Source organism: Pelodiscus sinensis, chromosome 8 (genome assembly GCF_049634645.1).
Source record: "Pelodiscus sinensis isolate JC-2024 chromosome 8, ASM4963464v1, whole genome shotgun sequence".
NCBI lineage: Eukaryota > Metazoa > Chordata > Testudines > Trionychidae > Pelodiscus > Pelodiscus sinensis.
Genome location: NC_134718.1, coordinates 56,377,013 through 56,400,483, shown reverse-complemented (window position 1 = coordinate 56,400,483; position 23,471 = coordinate 56,377,013). Strand labels below are relative to the sequence as shown.

The 23,471-nt window shown below is 46.0% G+C and overlaps 1 protein-coding gene across 1 annotated transcript in view; it reads left to right on the top strand.

Annotated features, from left to right (window-relative positions):
• The first annotated feature begins 1,201 nt into the window (after positions 1–1,201).
• HTRA1 (HtrA serine peptidase 1) overlaps positions 1,202–23,471 on the top strand; it is a 60,049-nt gene continuing 37,779 nt past the window's right edge. Inside the window, exon 1 of the mRNA XM_075935338.1 lies at positions 1,202–1,957. Within this exon, the coding sequence (XP_075791453.1) occupies positions 1,501–1,957 (457 nt within the window). The 5' untranslated portion in view covers positions 1,202–1,500. The remainder of the gene's footprint in view (positions 1,958–23,471) is intronic.

The window sequence follows — 23,471 nt, the reverse complement described above, 5'->3', positions numbered from 1 at the left end:
AGGTAACTGGTGTGTAGGGCAGCATAACTTTTTCATTAGAGTAAGGATTTTCCCATGAGACATAGTGTCTAGCGTGCTAGTAACATGTGGCTCTTTGGCCAGTTGAGTGTGGCTACTTCACTGTAGCAGGAGCCAGTATAGTGACTACTGCTTCAGAACTAGTTGGACACCACAGCCTTGTTTGCTCCAGACTTCCTTCCCCTTTCCATGCACCTCTGCATTTCAAATACATTGCCTATCACTGATGCTGTCTTTCCAATAGAGTGTGTTGTGCTTTGGTATCCTGGGTTCTAATAGGTGCTAAATATATGTATAATTAGCTATCTTCTTTATGCTTATAGGGTCCCTGTTTCCCTACAATAAAGGGTATTTCAAAGAATTGAAAAATACCAATATATACAGGCATTGTTTTCTACTTACTTTCCAGTCGTTATCTAAAAATAGTTTACAGATTATATGCAGTAAGGCAATAAAGACACTGGAACCCCTTTTCTGTATTTAAATATCCCCCATCTGAAAAATACATAAAGGGCAAAGATTAGACCTACACATGTGTATGTGGTAACTTATGTGTTTCTCTCTGGGGCATATAAAAATTACAATATATGTACAGAACCTACTTTGGGCCACTTACTTGCAAAAATACCAAGAGGAAAAAAGTAGCTTTACACAGCTGTGATATGAGTAAGATGCTAGTAATTGCTATGTAAAAAAGATCCCTGCTACTTTCCACACCAGTACAAGGCCTTGTTCTCCTTTGTACAGGCTACCCTTCCCAGGGGTCTGGGGTTAGTAATATGTCTCTCAAGTGAAAATGTGAAATCATTCTTACCTAAGCCAACTAATTGCTGCTGTTTCATTATTCACCTCCTTTAACCCCACCCTCCACTTTGCAACTTTCTGGCACCATGTTGCTAACTTTGTGTTAGGATAGCAATGGGTTTATTTTTCTCCAGTCCTCCCAGTTGTCTGACACTTTCTAATGCTTGGCAGGCGCAATCCTGGAGTCTGTCTGGGTAAGGAAGGGGGCTAGGCTCTGCCCTCCACCCTGGTGGCGTTGTCCCACTCCTACCTTCTGCCTTGTGTCCCACTCCCCTCCCTCCAGCCCGCCCCCGCCTTGCGAAAGCTGCTGACCTTCCCAAAGCCCTGTCCCCTCCCAGGCCGCGCAAACCAATGGGCCGCTTTCCACGCACGCAGCTTCTTTCCATGCGAGGCTGTTTATAAAGCAGCCCCGGCAGGGTCCCTCCCCTCCCTCGCCGCACGCTCCTGGCCGCTTCCTGAGCCCGGCCGCTAAGTCCTGCCTTGTGCGGCTCCGGCTGGGGGCGAGCTCTGCCCACTCTCCGCCGCGCAGCGCCCGCCTGCGGGGACCCTCTCTGCCCTTGGCCCCGCGGCCCTCGCTGCTGCTGCAGAAAGGGGCTCGGCTGCCGGGCTCCGAGCATCTTGGCGGCTGCATCAGGCTCTGCTGCCGGCGGCTCTCGGAGCTTGTCGCCCCTCGCCGGGATGCTGCTGTGGCTGAGCTGGGCCGGCGGCTGCTGCCTGCTGCTCCTGCTGCCCGGCGGCGCGGCTGAGCCGGCGCCCAGCTGTCCCGAGCGCTGCGAGCGGGCGCGCTGCCCCGCGGTGCCCGCCGCCTGCGCGGGCGGCGAGGCGCTGGACGCGTGCGGCTGCTGCCTGGTGTGCGCGGCCCAGGAGGGCGAGCCCTGCGGCGGGCCCGCCGGGGAGTCGCCCTGCGGCGAGGGGCTCCAGTGCCGGCTCCCGCCCGGCGGGGGAGTGGCGGCCACGGCCACGGTGAGGAAGCGAGCCCGAGCCGGGCTCTGCGTCTGCACCAGCAGCGAGCCCGTGTGCGGCAGCGATGCCAGGACCTACGGCAACCTGTGCCAGCTGCGGGCGGCCAGCCGGCGCTCCGAGCGCCTGCAGCAGCCGCCGGTCATCGCCATCCAGCGGGGCGCCTGCGGCCAGGGTAAGAGCGGGCTGGCGCCCACCGGGCGGGAGGAGCGAGGGCTGGCGGCTGGGGAAGGGGCCATGGGCGGGGTTTCCTGGGGCTAATCCAATGGGATAATCCACTCACTGAAATAGCCCCATTACCTGGGCTGGGGTCAAGCGGATACTCCTGGGTTCGTACCCCGCCAACAGAATCCTTGGCCAAAGCTCCCCACACTCAGCCTCCTTGGTCTCCTGCACCAATAATATATCGGTCCCCATCCAGGCCTAATCGGGCTCCTCGTGAGAGCGCGGTGGGGGACCAATGTATTGGTGCAAGGAGATAAATAAGGCTCTGACCGTCTGGCGATTTGATCAAGGGTCCCAGATCAAAGCTCGTGAATGGCCTTGTAGAGCTCGAATTTGAAGATCCGACCCAAAAGGCACCCAGTGCGCTGCAAGGGAGAGTCGATGCGCTTTTTAAAGTCACAGGAATCGGTATTTCAAACTGTTCAGTGGCCATGCGGCCTGATACCGTGCAGTGGGTTACTGGTCCTGTTGGAGACTTCCAACCTGAGTTTACAACTGGCGGCTGTTGCTCATCTCTGCCTGACTGTGAAAATGACGATGCAGGCTGTTCTTCACTTACCCGCTTCTGGAAGTTTGGTAGCGAATGAAAATGAGCAAACACACTCTGAACTCTTAGCATCTTCGAACTGAATCTTTACGATTTCTGCGTGAGGGGAAGGAGCTCCTCAGTTCTTGAAGTGGCTTTCTCTTCCAGCAGTCGTTTAGGGTTTACCTGAGTGAGTGAGAGAGAGTTGGAAACGCTTTGGCCACGTGGCCGCCTACTTAATTAGTACGGAGGAATTAGGTAGGATGTCTGAGGCTATGTCTAGACTGCAGACTTTTTTCACAAGAATTTTTTGTCTTCTGAAAAAACGTATTGAGTAAGAGAGCGTCCATACTGCAAAGCGCATAGGAAAATCGATGTCCCTTTGCAAAAGAGAGCCTCCAGACTGCCTGGATGCTCTCTAGTAAATAAACCTAATAAACCATCTTGTTAGTCTTTAAAGTGCTACATAGTCCTGTTTTTTGATTCAGCTACACCAGACTAACATGGCTACATTTCTATCACTCTCTCAAGTAAGCAGTGATTGCTATGGACAGAATAGCCACAAGGGCACCTCTTGTTTTTCCTCTTCCCTCTTTTGCACAAAAAACTGCTCCTCCCCGTCCACACATGCCTTTTTGTGCAAGAGCTCTTGCACAAAAAGGCGTTCTTCCTTGTAGAATGAGGATTACCAACTGGGCACAAACCCCTCGATCTTTCGATTTACTTGCACAAAAATGTGCTTGAGGTGTGGACGCTCCGCGAGTTTTTGCGGAAAAAATTGTTGTTTCTCTGCAAAAACTCTGTAGCGTCGACATAGCCTGAGAGACTGAGATTTTGCCAATCAACTATCATTGTCATTATGCAGGGAACTGTCAATATCGAGTAATAATTTTAATCCTGAAGGCTCCCCAAGTACTCCACAAACTGGTATATATTTTCTACAGGAGGATTCTACCACTGAAATGCAGACATCTTGGTGCTAAAACAAATTAATTTTATTATATATATGCACTAGTCTAAAAGGACCAGAGGCAAGGGTTGTCCTTGACTGATGTTTGGGTTTCAAGTTTGATCATAAAGTAGGGCAAGAATGCAGTACTTTTAGTATGCAAATTAACAGAGACAATTGTTTTTACATTCCACTTAAAATAAAATAACCCTTCAATCATTTAAAACTAGATACATTTTATCTGAATGAAATTGTATTGCCTGATCTAACTTCTGAGAAATAGAGTGAGGGGGTTTGTATAACTGGGTATTCTTTCATAGAGATGTCATGGAATATGTAGTCAAAATACTAAGTTGGCAGTCTTTGTTGTAAAACAGGTATTACTAAATGAATGCAACATATCAGTAACAGCAAGCAGTTAGTTTCTGCTAACTGATATTTTATTCTGTTCTGTTCAGTAATAATATGTTTAGGTGGGAATGGGGAAAATATAACCCTGAAAGCGGAATAGGGCCACCTTCTAATTTCTCTTCAAAAGGAATACAGCATCATCCTCAAACAAGTAACAGTGCAGATAGTAATGGAGAGCTATAATTTTTTCTCTTTTGCTTTGTTTATAAATATTTATGGTTACGCTAATTGAATATGGCAAATTAGGGGAAGTGACTATGTATTTGTAATTTAATAAGATGGTTTTCCCCTTAATTTAAAATTAATGATATACTTTTTAGTTTGTTAGGTATGGTTAAGTGTATTCCAATGTAGAGTAGTGTATATTTAAACAGTTCATTGACCAGGCATACTGAAATGAACTCTCCTCACATATAATATCAGTATGAAAAAGGTAATAACATTATGTTCTCATATATAATAGTAAGAACCAATTAGTTAAGTTACAGGACTGTGGTATACTCTTGTACATGGAATTGTTATACTGGATCAGATGATAGTCTGTGTAATCCCATTTCAAGTGTCTCATCAGTGACCAGTACCAGATGCTTCAAAGGAATATACAGCATTTTCCCCAAACCCATCCAAACTTTACTTCACGCCCTCTCTCACCCCCATCTGAATCTCCCTCTTCTCCCCCCCCCCAGCTGGGAGAGAGACGTGGACAGGGTAAAAGGATGAAGTCAGGGGCTGGGTTTCCAGAGCGTAGCTGGGTGGTGCTTACTCCAGTCCCCTGTGTGGGCTGACCCAGCCCCTAACCGTGGCCCACAAATGTTCCTCTGTCTCCTACAATTAGAGATTAGTTAAACTCCAGATCATACAGATTTATATCCATTCCAAACTATCCAGAAGTTTTGGGAGTTGTATATAAAAAATAAAATAGAATATGGCTCAGTTTCTAAAATATTAGTCATGTGTAGTGATTCAGATTTTGTTCCCTTGAGGTCAATCACACTGATAAAAAGCATGCAGAAACTTTTCATCGTTTTTCTTAATAGAAACATCTGCAACTGTTTGAACCGTTTACTCTTTCCTGTCCACTAAAAGAATATCTGTGTGGCTCAGTTAGGGATGTGAATGTGGGTGATGCTTACTGGGTAACAGTTAACCCTGTAAGGGTTGGGAGGGGGTGGCAGAAGCAGCAGTGCTGGGAGGGCTGGAATTCTCCCCTGCCCCCGTTAAACTTAATGTTTAACCCATGAACTAATCAAACAGGATTTTACATCTCCAAGCTCAGTGCATAGGTGTTCCAGCCAGTGTTCCCTGTAAGCCAGCAACAGGCAACCCAGAAGAGTGAGTGGCCCTCCTTCATCTCACTGGGCCACATGACCAGTGATGGGCAACCTGTGGTTCACAGCTCACGGGGGTTCCACCTGTGGCCTGCAGACCCTCTGTCCCCCTCTCCCATGACCCTTTCACTCACTGGGGCATTGGAGATCCACACTTCCTGCTTCTCCCCCTCCCTTCCAGTAATTTTGGAGAGTCACTCTCTGTCCCTGCTCATCCCCCTCTTCCCAGAGCTGGAACTCCACAAATCAGCTGTTTGTGGCTTTTCATGCTCTGGGCGAGAGAGAGGGGTGGGGATAGAGTGCAAATCAGATGATTTGTGGCGCCCTGAAAGTGCTAGGAAGTGTGGGGCTCCAATTCCCCATTGCATGGAGCACTGGTGCAGACGGGGGGAGTCTGTGGGCTGCAGGTGAAACCCCAGTGGGCTACATGCAGTCTGCCTAACACTGCTGTAAGCTGTGCACTTGTGTGGCTACTCAAAAGTAATTCTAATGCTGGATGGTGTTGGATCTCAAATCATGAAAATAATACTATACTGTCATGGTCTTTTTTGCAGAATGGTCACAGAATTTGGACTGTGTTTGAAAAATGCAGTAGAGAAATACAAATCTGTTGGTTATGCAGACAAAACATAGGACTCACTCAATTAATAGTGATATTTTAGTAGAAAACCTACTAATTAATTTTAGAAGTAATTATTTAATAAAAAATTATGTATCCCCAAATGGAGCATGTCTGGACAATCATTCTGCTTCTGTAGCACCTCTCACTAGTGCTTTGTTTGTTGTCTATATCAATGGGAACAGAAGGGAGATGCTGGAAAAGCAGACCAGTTGTGTGACATCTCCTCCCTGGTACAGAACAAATGTTGTTGCAAGCAAAAGTATTTCAAATGTAAAACATCCCCAAACAGGAAAACAGCCTAGTCTGTAGGCAGGCTGGAAGCAGGCTTCTAGCCATGTCTGATAAAGCAAGCATCTCCTACTACATGACTTGTAAAATTGTTTTTTCATTCCCATTTCTAACTGTTTTTTTAAATCTATGTTGAATGAAGTTGGGTTTTCTACCTGTAAAATGGGATGAGGGATGGAAAAAATCTTTGCATTTCTAGAAAACAAATACTGAGTATGTTTGATTTGCATGAGAAGGAAACAGGGCAATAGGTGTATAAAAGTTTTTCAAATTTAAAAAATACAGAGGCATTTTACATAATGTGGAGTCATTTTAACAACTGATCTAAAACAGTCCATACTACAGACAATCAACTATTATGCTCAAACTCCATTTTTTCTTGAAGTTGTCTGAAGATATACAATTGTTGACCATACATACACAACTGATGGTACACAAGTCCCCTCCGCCCCCCAGGAATGTATGTAGGAAATTCTATCCCATCTTAACTTTTGTAGGCTGTACAATTACTACCTGCCTTGTGTAACCATGCCATTATGAGTCATAACTGAGAATACCAAAATCAGATCACACTGCTGAGAAACAGGGCAAATACACCTCAAAATGCAGGTGGCTTTTCCTCTATAAGATATACTTAACCAGTCACAAAAAGAAACCTCTTTCTCAATACCTTGGCTAACAGGGAGTCAGAAAAACAGTTTTTCGAGCCTTTGTATCCCCCCCGCCAAAAAAAGAAAAGAAAATGGAATCAGAGATGAGTGGTTCTTGACAACCATTCTCAAAGGACTAGCCACTCCGCCAGGTAAGTATATAACTGATCTTACCCAAAATCACACTTTTGCCAGTGGGGCTGGAACTGTTCTTTAGGGTGGGGTTACTGAACCTCTCCGTGTCTCCCCTCCCCCATACCCTGTTTGCCTCACCGTCCAGCCAGGGGTCACATGTAGGGTTGCTAACACTCCCAGATGCCATTGCCTCAAATAGCGTCTGATCTGGGAGAGTTGGCAACCCACCCTAGCCACAGCTTGAGGTGGCTGCAGCGCCCCAGGTCAGCGGTAGAAACCTGAGCTGCAATGGAGTCTCCGTGGTCAGTGGCCCGGACCTGAGGGACAACGGGCTGCAGAGCCTGTGGAGTCAAGGGTACCATTTCAGGATGCCAGAGAGTGGGGATCTTCAGCTGCGCATACCAGGATACTGCTTGCTTTTCTTCCTCCTCCCTTCGTGGTCAGGGAGCGAGGGGAAAGTACACCGCGTGCGTGCGTTGTCACTCTGCCCTCTCCCCTCACTAGCCAGGAGTGAGGAATGCACCCAAGCTGTGTACTTTCCCCTTGCTCCCTGATAGTCAAGGGAACCAGAAGAAGAGCACACAGCACCGTACAGGCAGCTGCACTCCCCCTTGCCCTTCTGAAATGGAGTCCTTGGTGGGGATGGCTGGAGGTGGGACCCTCAGGGGTGGGCTGGTGAAGCTGAAAGGAGCCCAGAGACGCCACCAAGAGGCTGGGACCGGAGGCTGCCAGAGCTAGTGGCAGGTTGGCAGCAGGGCCAGCCCCTGGGCACGGGGAAGTGCAAACCAGGGAGTGCTGCAGCACTCCCCACACCCTTATATCCAACCCTATGACTGTTGCCAATCCTTTAGTATCTAAAATGTAAAGGAATGAAATAGCGTATTTGCCAATGTCCTTGGTTCAGTCTGCTGGCAGTAACGGAATAAACAGGTGGCTTCCACCAAGTCTGTAGTTGCATCCAAATCACTGGAAGGATCTCTGCTCTTTGTGAGAATGCTCATAGTAGTATCAATCTGTAGTCCAGCGGTCTGAGCAGTAAAGATGCTGGTGCAGTAAAGAGGCGTCCAGGTGAGTGCGCCCAGAGTCTTTCATAGCTTCTCCCATTTGGAGGGAGTCCTGTTGTTCTTACTGTGGATAATTACAGGTAAGATGGAGTATGGAGTCACATAGGCAAGTCACACAAGCACGCACAATTTTGCATATTCACAGCAGCAGCCATTACCTATACTCCAGATGGAGTGTCAATAGGAAAGCCCATTCATTGTAGTCTGCCATGGCGCATTATCAGTTTAAGTTTTTCATGATAAGCCACTTCACTTGTATAATCCCCAGGAAGCACACAAGATATTGGTAATGTCCTTTGTCCCTGGAGAGCTTATCTATGAATACTGATGTCGTATGTAAAAATGACAAGGAGAGTGAAACAAAGTATCAAGTACTTGGTATCTAGATAATGCGGTGATGGGGGTAACAGAGATATGGAAGGCAGATCACCCTGAGTTACTAAGAGATAAACCAAGGGTGGGGAACCTAAGGCCTTGGGGCTGGATGCAGCCCCCAGCTTGCCTAGATTTGGCCCCTAAGGCTTAGGGCCTGCCCCCTAGCACTGGGGATCCTGCCCTCCTGCTCTAGCCTCGAGCGCCTCCCCCCCCTTATTGACTAATCGAGTAGTTGATGGAATTTCCATTGACTACTTGATTAGCTGATAAATTGAAATTTAACATCCCTAATGGGGAGTGTCTTTTGCCTTCTCAGTTAGTGGCCCTTAAACATTTTGTTGCTCCTTCCTCCACAAAGATGTATTTTAGTGGCTCTGAGTATAGCAAATAACTTCCTAAATACCACTGTTATTTTTGCTGTTGCTTCACCCATTATATACTTCTAGGCATTTTAGAACAGCATCCCACACAATTTTGTCTTTGCTTGACATTCTTATGGGGATATAGCATAAAGTTTGGACAAAATTGGGATTGTTTTTAACATTTGCATCTAGTTGGAAGGATGGAAACTTTCTTGTGAATGTTATAAAATATTAACTGTTCCCTAACAGCCCTTGTTCTGGACTGTTAGGACTCCTCATTCTATTCTGTATAGCCGTGGTCACCAACCAGTAGATCGTGAGCTACCGGTAGATCTCAGGGGCTCTAAGAGTAGCTCTTGAGCCCTCTCTGAACTGCGCACCATTAGATTTCCTCATTTGAGGAGCAGCTACTCACTGAGCAACAACACAGGTGAGTAGCTGCGAGGAATGGTGGGAGCTGGGAGGTCGGGAGGGCTGAAACATCCCAGCCAGCTGACTGTGGCTTTCACAGCTGGAGCTAGGCGCAACCTCCCTGGGCTGAGCGCAGGGCAGCCGGGCTGGAGGGAAGAGAAGCAGCTGCCTAGCCAGCTGGCCATGGTGCTCAGCCAGGGTGCACCACACTCCACGTGGGCTGGCGCAGAGGAGATGCTGCCTGGCCTGCTGGCTGTGGCGTTCAGCCCAGACGAGGCTGAACCGTGCTCCAGCTGATTGGGCGGCTTCCCCTCTGTGCCTGCCCACGTGGAGCTTGGTGGCACCCTGGCTGAGCACCATGGCCAGCTGGCTGGGCAGCCGCTTTTCTTTGCTCCAGCCCGGCTGCCCTGCAGTCAGTCCGGAGGGAGCACGGGTCGGAGGCTTCCCTCCGTGGCTGGTGTAGGGAACTTCCTGCCCCCAACCTTGTTCCCTCTCGTCTGCCCCAAACTTGTCCCCTGCCCTCCTGGTCCCCCGTTCCCTCTCCCTTGCCCCCCCGACCCCGCTGCAGAAACCTGCCCCCCCCTGCAGAAACTTGTCCCTCGGCACCCTGCCCCCCCCTGCAGAAACCAGTTCCTTCTGGCACCCTGTCTCCTACTACAGAAACCTGTCCCCCTGCTCCCCTCTGCAGAAACCTGTCCCCCCCCAGCACCCTGTCCCCTGCTGCAGAAACCTGTCCTGGCACCGTGCCCCCTCTCCCTTGCCCCCACTGGCACCATGTTCCCTGCTCCAGAACCCACTAGCACTCCTCCCAGTACTGTGTCCCCTGCTCCCAAATGACTTTTCTATGGGTCAGTGACCCCTGACTCAAGGCAGGTTCCCTGCCATTCTCATAAATAAAGACAATGCAGACACTTTTTGTGTTCAACATAGTATTCTATTTAAAAAATGAAGCCTGGCCAACAAACCCCCAATTGGGGCCAAGCCCCCATCTGGCCACAACCACTCCTGCACTCCCCCTTCCCCAGACTGGAACCTCATGCCCTCAGCCCCTCACATATCCCAACCCAAATTCCTGCATCCTCACATCCGCAAGCCTGTGGCTTGCTTAGTATCCCAACACTGCCCAGCCTGGAGCCCCCTCCCCGAGCCAGTGTCCCCTTCTCCACCTCCTCCTGCATCCAGATTTCCTCCCAGAGCTTGCACCTCTCACCCCTTCCCACACCCAGATCCCTCATTCCCACCCCAGAGCCTACACATCCTGTCTCAACACAGCAAGGGTCCAGCTACACTGCAGGAGTTTTTCAGGATTCTGGAGATATCCCAGAAAAACTCTTCTGCATCCAGGGTTGCATTTGTTCTTCTGCTTTTTTAGTGGAAGAGCAAACAGGCTCTTTTGGTCACCCCTATATTCCTCTTTCCACAAGGAATAAGGTGGCTTCCAAAAGAAGGGTTTTTTTCTGACATTTGGTCCAGTGTAGATAGGCCAAATGTTGGAAAAACCTCTTCCTACAGAATAATAATAATAAAAAAAATAAGCAGCAGTATAAGGATTGGGGATAGCAAGTGATGGAGAGGAGGAGAATAGAGAGGGCGGGGCTTCAAGGAAGGGGCGGGGCGGTAGATCTTGGCTTGTTCTGTCATTTAAAAAGTGATCTTGGGTGTAAAAAGGTTGGAGGCCACTGCTGTATAGGTTGTTATACTGCCCTCATCACTGTAGTATGTGAGCGCTTTTCAATACAGATTGGACCTCCCTGGTTCAGCACTCTTGGGACCTGACTGGTCCTGAATGAGGGGATTTGCCAGACCAGGGGAGGTCTCTCCCCCTCCTGACCTGTGGGAAATCGCTGCCTTCCCTCTCCCACCATCCACTGCTATGGTTCTAGTCCCATCCCGCTGCTGCCTGGTTGCTCCCTAGCTCCCTCTGGCTCTGCTGCTGCTGGGACTATAGCTGAATGGCTGGGGCCAAAACTACGCAGCCAGGGCCGGAGCTTCCTGGCTGCCACCAGGACCAGAGCTGGTGGACGCTGCCTGCCCTCTTCTGCTGCCCAGCTGTTGGGGTCAGATTGGCCTGCTGCACCGCTCCTCCCCACTTTGCCTCCCTCCCCCACACATACATGGGGCTCCTGACTGAATCACCAGCCCCCCGTTACTCTCCTGTCCCATGGCCAGACCTCCCTATACCTGGACTCTGTGGTCCGATAGGATGGATGTTGTCAGACTAAAGACTCAGTTAAGGGAGATACAACCTATGGTGCATTAAGCAGTGCAACTGTCTCATGTGGTTCCTTCATTCTCTCCTCCTGTCCCCAGGGAAGAATTGTGTGTGCAGAGCAAGGTTTTGGTAGGGTTTTTATTTGGTGGCTTTTTAAAAGTAGATGCTGTCTTGTGTTTGTTAGAGAAGGCAGATTGAAGAAGGGTGCCTTGCATGGAGAGCAAAAGACGGAGAGCTTTGGGGTTTTCCTTAGTTCTTCTGGGAGTTTCTCAGACCAGCCCTGCACTGTACAGCTTTATGATTTACTGAGTTTTATAACCTCCGGTCGGCACATTTTCCTTTCACGGAAGAAATTTATTTATTCATTGCTAAAACTGCGTTGTACAAATGGACAAACTTGATATTTTGGAGTGCTCAATAGACGTACATCTCGTTCAGATAACACACTACTTATCTGACAGAGAATAATTTAAATGGAAGGTCAATAACCATTTGTCATTAATTCTCAGAACTTTGAAAACTGCAGAGACATGTGAACTATGCAGCAAACGATGGGAAAATACTGTAGATGGAACTGCTTGGATTCTTTAGCTTATAGGACTGAAGTAGCTGAATGGTTTTGGCAGTGGGAAGCATTGCAGAAATGAATAGTCAGTGCAGGAAGAGAAACTCAGCTGAGAAATCTGGGAAGGTCAGGAACTCAGCCAGATATTTATCAAGGGGAAAGCTGATATTGTTTGTTGTGAACTGAGCTTTCAGCTGTTTTCCTGAAGATAATAATAGACATGTCATGTTTAGCATTCTGGAGAGATTTTAAGAACTCTGTACGTTACTTAGTACACACTAAACCCACAAAAATGATCTGTGTTAGGCTGGGGGTTTGGATACAATGGTTACATTAAAAAAAAAAAAGCTTTTAAAAAAACAACGAATAGTTCTGCAGCACCTTAGAGACTAATAAATATGTAGATGGTATCATGAGCTTTCGTGGGCACAATCCACTTCTTCAGATGAAATAGAGCTCTAGAACTAAAGGAATAATTGGCATAGCTTCTTTTCCTCCTAGCTGTGGCTGAATTTGATTCTCCCCCTTCTTGTCAGGTCTTTCTTACCTCAGCGGGAAGTTGTTTTGTGTAGTGGAAATACAAAGCCAAAATATTTCCTGAAAAGCAGAAGGCATTCCCATACTGTAATGATTGAAACTTTGCTGAAGCAAAGTTTTCAAATTAAGGGGACAGGGAGCTGTGTAGAGAATTGTCTGAAGTAGTTTGCCTCCTCTCCGCTTTTCATTCTAATCCTTCCTTCTTGGGAGTCAGCAGTAGTTTTGGAAAATTATAGTGTGTAGGCCAGGAGTCGGCAACCTTTCCGAAGTGGCGTGCCAAGATTTAACCCTCCTTCCCTGTGCCGCTCTCCCAGGACGGGGGAGGGGCTCTCTTCACTGTGTGCCCTGTTTGGTGTCCTTGGGCTCTGCTCCGCAAGCTTTGCCCTGGACTCTACTCCGGCTTTTCCTATGAGGCGGGGAGGAGCAGTGCACATTCACTTCCCCGCAAGTTGGATCCAGCACAGAACCTCGGGGCTCCCCCTGCCCGCAGGAAGCCGGTGCTGGCTCCAATCTTGTGGGGGGAGGGATGTTGCTGGATCATCAGCTGGTGGGGGGAGCAAGGAGGAACCTGTTAATTGTGCATGCCACTGAAAATCCTCTTGCGGGCCACTTAAGGCATGCGGGCCGTTGATGACTCCTGGTGTAGGCTTTTCTGCAGGCAATAAAGTCCTTAATGAAGCTCTGGAGCAGGGGTGGGCAATAAAAGGGTGGTGGTTCACCAGGATTAGCCCCTGGTGGGCTGCTGCTGCTATGTTTACTTGCAGCTCTGCAGGTAAGCGGATCACAGCTTCCAATGGCTGAGAGCTGTAATTCCCCAGCCAGATAAATATGGCAGTGTGGGGGCCCAGAAGGGGCTAACCCTAGCAGATTAGAATTGGCCTTCAGGCCAGTATTTGCCCACCCTTGCTTTAGAGGTTTGTACTTAATCCTTTTCTCCCCTGGATTTGAAATATAAGAGCAACTTTGAATTCTTACAGGAATATATAAAAACTTTGAGTAAGCAGCAAGAAGCTTTAAAAAGTGTAATTTGAATGTGGTGGGGCATATTATAGTCTCACTGTTCATGGAAAATGTTGTGCTGTCCAAGAAATTGGGGACCTTGGAAAATCATTTTTGCAAATAAGAGCTTGTGTGTGCTTGGAGGCTGATGTTGGAAAGAAAGGAGTCATCTTTTATAGGATTGCAGGTGCATGTGTTTCCTGACTTTGCTCTTGCGTCTTAATTTATGAGGAATTTAACTTTAAAAAAACCTCTGACTTCCCTGTACTGGAGGAGCACTACACTGTATTATTGCCTTGATTTACACCAGCTGAAGATCTGGCACATCTACAGATAAAAAAAACAAATCTGTGTTGTAATAAATAGCACAGTTCATTACCACTGTTGTTTTTGGACTCCAAGAAGTGAGGTTTTTGTGCCCAAAAGCTACAGTCTCAAAACCAGTGAAGATGAATTAGGCAGTCAGATATCCGAGGCTTTGTATTTCAAGAGTATTTTAGCACACCTTCACTGATGGTAAAAGGCACAAGGCTGAAGGCCAATTGAGTCCTTTACATGGCTTGGGTTGTGTAACTCCTTATGACTGCTCTGCCAAGGAAGTGTTCGGTTTCTGGGAGAGGTCATTGATAAATAAAAATTAATTGAAAAGTACCTATAAACAAAAATATGCAGTGGTGTGGTAGCCACAGAGCTTTTTTTTTTTAGATCTGGAAAAGAAAAGCTGGGCAAAGGTTCTAAAGTTGGCCCAATAAAAGGTATTATTTCACTCTTGTCTCTGTAAATAAAAATGAAATAGGAAAGTCGGACCTGAATTTACACCATATCCTGTGAAACATATCCATCCTTAACTTTACTGCAAATAGTCCCATGAAGTAAAATATTTATATCTATTTATGGGACTATTTGTGATAATGTTAAGTGTATGTCTTTAGTAGTCTTTTCTCATGAGTAGATTTAAAAAAAATGTTTATCATGTACTTAATTGGTCTCACTTTATGCTGTGTTTTCATCTTTTCAAAGTTCAGGAGTGATCCCTAGAATATATATTCCTTGCATCACTAGAGTTTGAAATTCAGACTTACATAACATCTTCACAATGAGCCATTTGTAAGATACTACTAGAAACAGGGATGATGCCAAATTTAGGAAGGATTTACATGGTAGTTGGAATTAGTAAATATACTTTAATTTTAAAGCATCTATGCTTAATGCCTTGCTTGGATGTTTGTGTTTTTAAAGAAATGAATAAATCACTTTGCAGAGTAGAATGTAAGTTTTTGACATTTCTGCAAAATAGGTTTAGGTATAGAAACTTTTCTGTATACATCACTTCTTTCTGTGTGATAATTGTGCTTCTTTGTGTCTTTCTTTTTTCACCAAGAAGGTTGGTGGTGATTGGATGTCTATAGTAGTGAAGAGCTAGAGAAAAGAAGTAGGCTCAGAAGTTAAAATAGAAAAAGAACACGTTAAAAATTACTTAGAAAAGTTATATGTCTTAAAGTCACTAGGCCTGATGAAATGCACCCTATAATACTTAAGGAGCTGATTTGAGGTGGTATCTGAGCCATTAGCTGTCATCTTTGAAAAGTCACGAAAGGCGTGAGAGATTCCATAGGACTGGAAAAGGGCAAATATAGTGCCTAGCCATGAAAAGGTAAATAAGGACAATCCAAGAAACTACAGACCAGTCAGCTTAATTTCTGTGCCAGGAAAGATAATGGAGCAAATAATTAAGGAAGCAACCCACAAACATCTGGAAGATAAAAAGGTAATAGGTAACAGTCAGCATGGATTTTTAAAGAACAAATCCTATCAAACCAATCTGATAGGCTTTTTATTCTATCAAAGAAAGCTTTTGGATAAGGCAGAAGCAGTAGACGTGATATACCTAGACTTGAATAAGTATTTGATACAATTTCTCATGACCTTATCAATAAACAAGGGAAATACAATGTAGATGGGCTCCTCTAGGGCAGGTGCATAACCGATTGAATAACTGTTCTCAGAGGCTACGTCTACATTGGCAAGATTTTGCGCAAATACTTTTAACGCAAGAGTTTTTGCATTAAAGTATTTGTGCAAGAGAGCGTCTACACTGGCATGTGCTCTTGCGCAAAAGCATTCGTGCCAGTGTAGACACTCTCTTGCGCAAGAAAGCTCCGATGACCATTTTAGCCATCCGGCTTTCTTGCACACAAAATTCATGTTGTCTGTCTACACTGGCCTCTTGCGCAAGAACAGTTACGCAAGAGGGCTTTTTCCTGAGCGGGAGCATCATAGTTCTTGTGCAAGAAGCACTGATTTCACACATTAGAATGTCAGTGTTCTTGCGCAAGAACTTCCCGCCAGTGTAGACAGGCAGCATATTTTTGTTCAAAAACAGCCACTTTTACACAATATCATGCCAATGTAGACACAGCAGAGAGTAGTTCTCAGTGGTTCACAGGCATGGTTCAATGGCATAATAAGTTGGGTTCTGCAGGGATCAGTTTTGGGACTGGTTCTTTTTGATATGTTCATCAATGATTTAGATGATGGCATAGAGAGCACACTTATAAATGCCAAGCTGGAAGGGGTTGCAAGTGCTTTGGAGGATAGGGTTATAATTAAAAATGATCTGGACAAACTAAAGAAATGGTCTGAGGTAAATAAGATGAAGTTCACTTAAGACACAGGCAAAGTACAGTAGACTTCCGATAATCCGGCATCTTTTGGACCTAGGTGGTGCTGGATTATCAGATTTGCTGGAGAATCAGGAGGTCCAGTACAGCTGCAGGGCTTAACAGCTGGCCAGGACACAATTTCCCTCCCTCTCTCCTCCCCTTTCCTCTTCGCATCTCCTCCATGCTGTAACCTGATCCTCCTCTCCCTCCCTTCCCCTTTCCTCTTCCCCTCTCTCCTCCTTGCTGTAACCTGATCCTCCTTCCTTTCCCCTTCCTGAAGCAAAACGCTCTTCTCCATACTGTAACAGGATCCCACTCCCTTCCTCCCCCCCCCAACCTTATGCTCCCTCTGGTTACAGCCAGCATGTGTGCTGAGCCACAGGCTTTTTAATCAGCTGGTCAGGAGCGCTTGGCATTTTGATGCTGGAGTATCGGGAGTGCCGAACAGTTGGATGCCAGACTATTGGAGTTTTACTGTACTTCACTTATGGAGGAACAATCAGTTTTACACATAGGGAATGGGAAATGACTGTCTAGGAGGGAATACTACAGAAAGGAATCTAGGGGTCACAGTGGACCACAAGCTAAATATGAGTCAACAGTGTGACCCCTTGCAAAAAAAGCAAACATGAGTCTAGGATGCATTAACAGAAGTGTTGTGAGCAACACACAAGAAGTTGTTCTTCTGCTCTACTCTGTGCTGATTAGGCCTCAGAGTATTATATTCAGTTCTGGGCACCACATTTCAGGAAAGATGTAGAAAAATTGGAGAAAGTCCAGAGAAGAGCAACAAGAATGATTAAGGTCTACAAAACATGAGCTATGAGGGAAGACTGAAAGAACTAGGTTTCTTTAGTTTGGAAAAGAGAAGACCGAGAGGGGACATAATAATAGTTATGTACCTGAAAAGGTGTTACAAGGAGGAGGGAGAAAATTTGTTCTCCTTGATCTCTGATGATGAGACAAGAAGCAGTGGGCTTAAATTGCAGCAAGGGAGGTTTAGGTTGGACATTAGGAAAAACTTCCTCAGTGTCAGGGTGGTTAAATACTGGAATAAATTGCATGGGGAGGTTGTGGAGTCTCCATCACTGGAGGTTAGATAAACACCTGTCAGGGATGAGCTAGATAGTGGTTGGTCTTCCTCTGAGGTCCACTATTCTATGATTCTGTCCTTGAAATTTTTGTTGCAATACAGGTCAGTGGCATTTATCATTTCCCTGGGGTTAGTAATTTAGAGGTAGGCAAGGAGACTGCTTGGCTATGTCTAGACTACATCCCTTTTTCGGAAAAGGGATGTAAATTAGATGTATGGCAATTGCTAATGAAGCGGGGATTTAAATCTCCCGCGTTTCATTAGCATAAAAATGGCTGCTGCTTTTTTTCGGCACGGAGCTTTGCTGGAAAAAAGCGGCAGTCTAGATGCTGATCTTTCGAAAAATAAAGCCTTTTCCGAAAGATCCCTTATTCCTTATTTCAAGAGGGATAAGGGATCTTTCGGAAAAGGCTTTATTTTTCGAAAGATCAGCGTCTAGACTGCCGCTTTTCTCTGGCAAAGCTCCATGCCGAAAAAAAGGGGCAGCCATTTTTATGCTAATGAAGCCCGGGAGATTTAAATCCTCGCTTCATTAGGAATTGCGATATGTCTAATTTACATCCCTTTTCCGAAAAAGGGATGTGGTCTAGATGTAGCCTTTCAGTTTGAAAATAACTTGGTGAAAGGATGGAAAGTGGACCCTGACAGATGTAAATTAGCATAGCTCTATGGATGAAAAGTGGAATTGGTCCTGCCTAGAGCAGGGGGCTGGACTTGATGACCTTCTGAGGTCTCTTCCAGTTCTATGATTCTATGATAAAGTGCTATGCAAGAATAGATATTATTAATGAAATCTATTTGGGTGTTAGACAAGAGCTATAAAAATCTTCAGATAAGACTGTGGTCCTATCTTCTGTGATACCAAGCTTTTTAGCGTAGTAATTGATGTAAGAATCTAACTTCTGTCATTAGAGGAAGCTATGCTCTCTCCCCTCCGTTTTCCTGCCCTGGATAACCAAATGTTCCTAGAAAATGGAAGAAAAACCCAAGTGTGCCCAAAATAGGGGCTTCTGTTAAATATTAAATGCAAAAGCTTTCATGCCTTCAGAAGATGACCTTATTTTTTGTTAAGCAACATTTCTTTTAACTATTATGTTTTGAATATGTAAACTTGCCATGTGATTGTTACCTAACGTCATTTAAAAAGGGATTTTATTCATTCTGTCTCTGAGGCATATGGAATTGGGAAGGAGAACAGGATGATGACCTAAACTGGAAACTTTAAACACTGTAAACTGAGCAGAGTGGAAAAAGGAGAAGGTGGAATGATTACTGACTCATCCTTCATCTTTTCAAAATTCTGCAGAAAAGAAAATAACACGTCTATTTTGAATCCTGCTGGCTGAAGCTTTCACTGCTTCTGTCGACAGGATCTACTGGTGATCCTTTCCCACATCTGCTAGACATACACGTCTTAATATTTCAGCTTTAGCCAGGTTTCTCTTAGTGACTTTATCCGTTTCACTATGCTTTACCATTGTCCTGAATATCTTTCTTCTACCTGTTTAGTTGTTTTCTAGCTCTGCTCCAGATGTTGCATCTGAACAGAATTTTCTCTGGGTACATAAAAGGCCAGGGAGTAGGACAGTTTAAACTCGGACATTTAACTGTTGGACATTTAAACTCTAGTAGATCTATTGTTTTTTCCCTTGCCGAAGTCCAGCTCTCCCCCTCGCTCATCTGCATTTTACAATGAGGATTTTTCACTCCTGATTTTAATTGTTTCAGTGTGCACTGCAGTTTCTTTTCATTTAATCAGGCCAATGCATCTCCCTCAATGATTTGAAAATCATTTTGTTTGACTTGGATGTTTCCACTGACGTAACTTTTAGACTGTTTTGATGGCACACTAATGTGCACAGTTTTAAAAAAATTCTGGAGGCCTTGAGCAGTTATATAGCAGCTTCATCGGAGGTTCTCCAAGCATTAGTTAAGCCTGAGCACATTTCATTTTAAAGATAAACTTGTCATTTATTCTTTCAATATTACATTTCCGTGATTGTACAGTGAGTCAGTTGGTAGCTAAGAATAGGGCCCAGGAAACCTGAATCCCAGCCATAACCATGAGACACACTTCCTTCAGCAAAAAAAAGTTTTGTCTGTTTATCTGGCAATCCTGATGTTAATTTGCCACACTAGTCCTACTCATAAGGATGTTTGTCTGATTCATATACCAATAACTGTGGCTTTCAAATTAGTGGAAGGAAACCTGCTTAAAATACATCATTAAAGTCCTAGCCAAAAGGGGAATACATTATATACTCTATAAGAAAGCCATAAGCATGTTATCGAAGTGTGAACATTTATCACTTCTATTCAGTAATAAAGAGATACACTATTTGCACGAGGTTGGAGTCACATTTAGGGATGTGAAAGACTAATTGACTAGTTGACTATCCGATAGCAAAAGCTTGTCGCCTCCCCCCCACTTGCTGCCTCTATCAGAAAGAGGCGACAAGGGGGTGGGGAAGAGGAGGGGAGGCATCAGAGTGGCAATGCTGCATGGAGCCGGGGTCGGATGGGGACTCTCTGCTGACCTTGGGTTCCACGTGGAGCTTCCCATGACATTTCAAAGCGACAGCACCATATGGAGCCCGGAGTCAGCGGGGGAGCTCACAGTTGGCCCCCAGCTCTATGTAGTGCTGCCGGTTTGAAATGCTGCAGGGAGCAAGGGGCCAGTGGCAGACTCAAGCAGTCCCTTGCTGACCTCATGCTCCCCGCATCACTTTTGCCTTGCTACCCTTCAATGGGGAGACTCCTTTATAGACTAATCGAATAGTCGATGCAAAATGCATTGACTATTGGATTAGACTATTAATCTAAATTTAACATCCCTACTCACAGTACAGGTCGAACCTCTCTCCACCGGGACTCTTTGGTCTGGCAACATCTGTGATAAGAGAGTCCCAGTGGAGGGCCAGAGGCAGGAGTTGTGTGGGGACCAGGAAAACAGCCAGGCTGGCTGCAAGGGGCCAGGAATCCTTCTGAGGGAGTTTGGCTGAGCCAGCGGGCTGGGTCCGCTGTGCCGGACCTGGGAGCCTTGTGGTGAGGCAGTGATCTGCTATGGTGGGGCCAGAAGTCCCGGCAGCGGGCTGCTGCAGCAGGGCTGACAGGGCCAGGAGCCTCCACAGCAGGGCTAGAGCTGCCGCGATACAGCTGACGGCACCGGGAGCCCCAGCAGCAGGACTGTAGGCTGGCGAGGTCAGTGGTGCCATGGAGGGCTGCTGAGGGGCTGGTTCTGCTGTGACAGGGCTCGCAGGGGCAGGAACACTGGTGGCGGGGCAGTAGTCTGTCGTACCGGAGCTGGGAGCTACAGAAGCAGGACTGTGGGCTGCCCTGCCACGGCAGCGGGGCTGATGGCAGGTAAGGAGCATTGGGAGACCAGGTCAGGAGTGGAACTGGGCTGGGCAGTTGGTGGCAGAGGGGCCAGAAATTACCTCCCATGATCCAGCAAAATCCCTTGTTTGGGACCACTTGGGTCCCAAAAGTGCTGGACCGGGGAGGTCCAACTTGAGCATGTAATGTATCCACAGGGGTCCATTTCATCCTCAGTCAGACCCTTGAGTAATTAATGGGAGTGAAATTACAAATTCTTCAAAGACTTCTGTGGTGGGGAATTAATTTTTCTAAAGATGTTTGCACATTTATACCCAAATTTTATAAATATGTAAGTCAAGAGCATTGCCCGTATTGTGTTATTTACAGGACATGACTACTGTAAATGTCCAGTATCTGTGCTTGTCCCTTTAATAATTTGTCTTCAAAGCACTGATCCTTTTTAGATCCCCTTTACAGTGGTTAAATTTTACTATTTAACTTTATAGTTTGGGGGAAGAGGAACAACTGAGATTGAGCTGTCCAGCACCCACTGTAAGTCTGTGGTAGAATTCAAGTTAGAACTTACTACTTGCCAATCCTCACCTCATCCCCCCCAGATGTCAGGGGTGGGAGAGGAAAACCATTTTTGGGTTGGAGGCTACAGACCCACAGAAATATCAATCAGGGGCTGCACACAAGTGAGAAACAGGAAAAAAAAACCCAAAACCCAACCCCAATCCTCATTGATGTGGCCCCTGACTGAGAAGGAGAAAGACACTCCCCATATTCCCCTGCCACACCAAAGCCCTAGAGGGGCCCAGCCTAGTAGATTTTGTGTGCTCCAGCCCTGCAGTGCGGCAATGGTGGGCTGGAGTGACGATGTGAACACCCCAGTTCTGGGGGAAGGGCCCTGAGCCTCAGGCGCCAGATCCAGGCAAGCTGGGGCGCCCGGGCCTGAGGTTCCTGCTTTAGTCCATGCTGCCTCCAGTCAGAAGCTGTGGGAGCCCTTTAGTTCTGTAGCCTTTGGCATAGATTCCTATGTGTTTAAGCATGAAACAATTAAGCAGCCTATAGAGTTAGATATTAGTGTTTTTTATTCACACGGGAAGCTAGAGTTTTGAGTCTTGCGTTCAGAGACATGCAGTCCAGCCATGTGCTACATTATTTGCAAGAAGGATCTTGAGAGCTAGCCAAGAAAGCATTGATCCTCATGTAAATATTATGAGGCTGAGACTACAGTGCATACATTCTGTTTACAACTGTGTTCATGCCAAGCAAAATGCTTTACTTTAAATCCTCTACTAATCCTGTAGAGTTTCTAGCTTCAGGAAATGTTTCATTAAGTGAATACTAGATTTTGCTCTATGTATTATTAACTTGAATAAGACACTTGAAACATCTCCATTGTACTCTGTCGTGAAAGTGTATTCTTTGTTAGGGATGTTATGTGAGAGGCATAAATATTTCTTCCTAACTAGTGGTCAATGAAATCTCATTAGCTTGCTAGCATAATAATGCTGGCAATATTGACAATCAACCATCCCCAACCCCCTTCCCTTGATCTTTTTTTTACCATTGGATCTCATTCTCAATTTTCTTTTTAATTTTGTATGCTCATGGTTAAGTGTGTAAAGGACATCTACAAGATGTAAATTGCTGCTCTTTGTTTTCTTAATGCCATCATTGTCTTTTCTTTATAGTGGATTACACTATCCTTCAACAGTGAGTGTAATGTTACTGTTTACAGTTGGATGAAATTTTAAAGATAAAATGGAAGAGATATATAGAGAAAAATTCAAATAGAATTTTTTCTTTACTTTCTAATGGAGCAGGAAATATCTTTCACTGTGAACTAAATAAATACCTTGCACTTTTTTAAAACTACAGTTCTAGAGCTTTAAAATACAGCTATCCTGGATGAACAGACAGCAAGTCATTGTTGAATGGAATGTTCTCCACAGAGTTGGAAATCACCTACAGGATGGATGATGTTTTAAGGGTCTGTAGCCCCCAATCAGCAATCCAGCTTTATTTAAACAAAGCACATAATCATGTGCTTAGGCCCTATTGACTCCATTTATGCTTGAAGTATTGTTACTTCAGTTGAATTTAAGCATGTGTCCAAAGTTAGACATGCACTTAACTACTTCACTGAATTGGGGCCTGTAACCTGTAACTAGTGTGTGTGTGTGTGTGTGTGTGTGTGTGTGTGTAATGTTAAACAAGTAGCAGGTAAATGGTCACTTGGCAGCAAGGGCTGCTGGTACAAAATTGTTACCGTTTGTAGGATATCCGTAGCAGGGATGTTAAATATCGGTTAATTGAGTAGTCGAGTAACCTCATGAATTCTTATCTATTAGTCGACTATTCTATAGTTCCCAGGGGGCGGGGCTGGCAGCCAGTGCGCTCTGGCCTCATGCCTGCGGAGCCAATCTTCCCTTGTGGACTGGCTGCCTGTCATCCAGTGCTGCTGCCTCTGATAAAGAGGCAGCAGTATGGGGTAGCAGCAGTCCCTGTCTGGGGGACGTCTGAGCTCCCGGGCCCGCTGTGAGCTGAAAATGAGCGTGGCTGCCTGCCCATGTGGCTCCTAATACACTTCAACTGTACTGAATTACAGCTGGGGTAGGTCCCGGACCTGGTGCGAGCCGGAACTGAGCCAGGCTGCCTGCCTGCCCAGCTCCTAATATGCTTTAAATGCAGAGCTGCAGCGGGGTAGGTCCCAGACCCATTGCAAGTCAGGAGTGAGCTGCCAGGCTGCTAGCCAGCCTGCTAAAAAATGTACTGGCTGGGAGGAAGGGAAATACGTGTAGTCTATAGCATTAACCTATAAGCTCTTGCTTATCAGTTAATCGGTAAATTGACTACACTATTACATCCCTAATCCATAGACAGTCTAGCAGGATGATATGGGTAGAAGCTCTTATTCTTTTTATGGTGTGTGGTCCTCCTGGAAAGA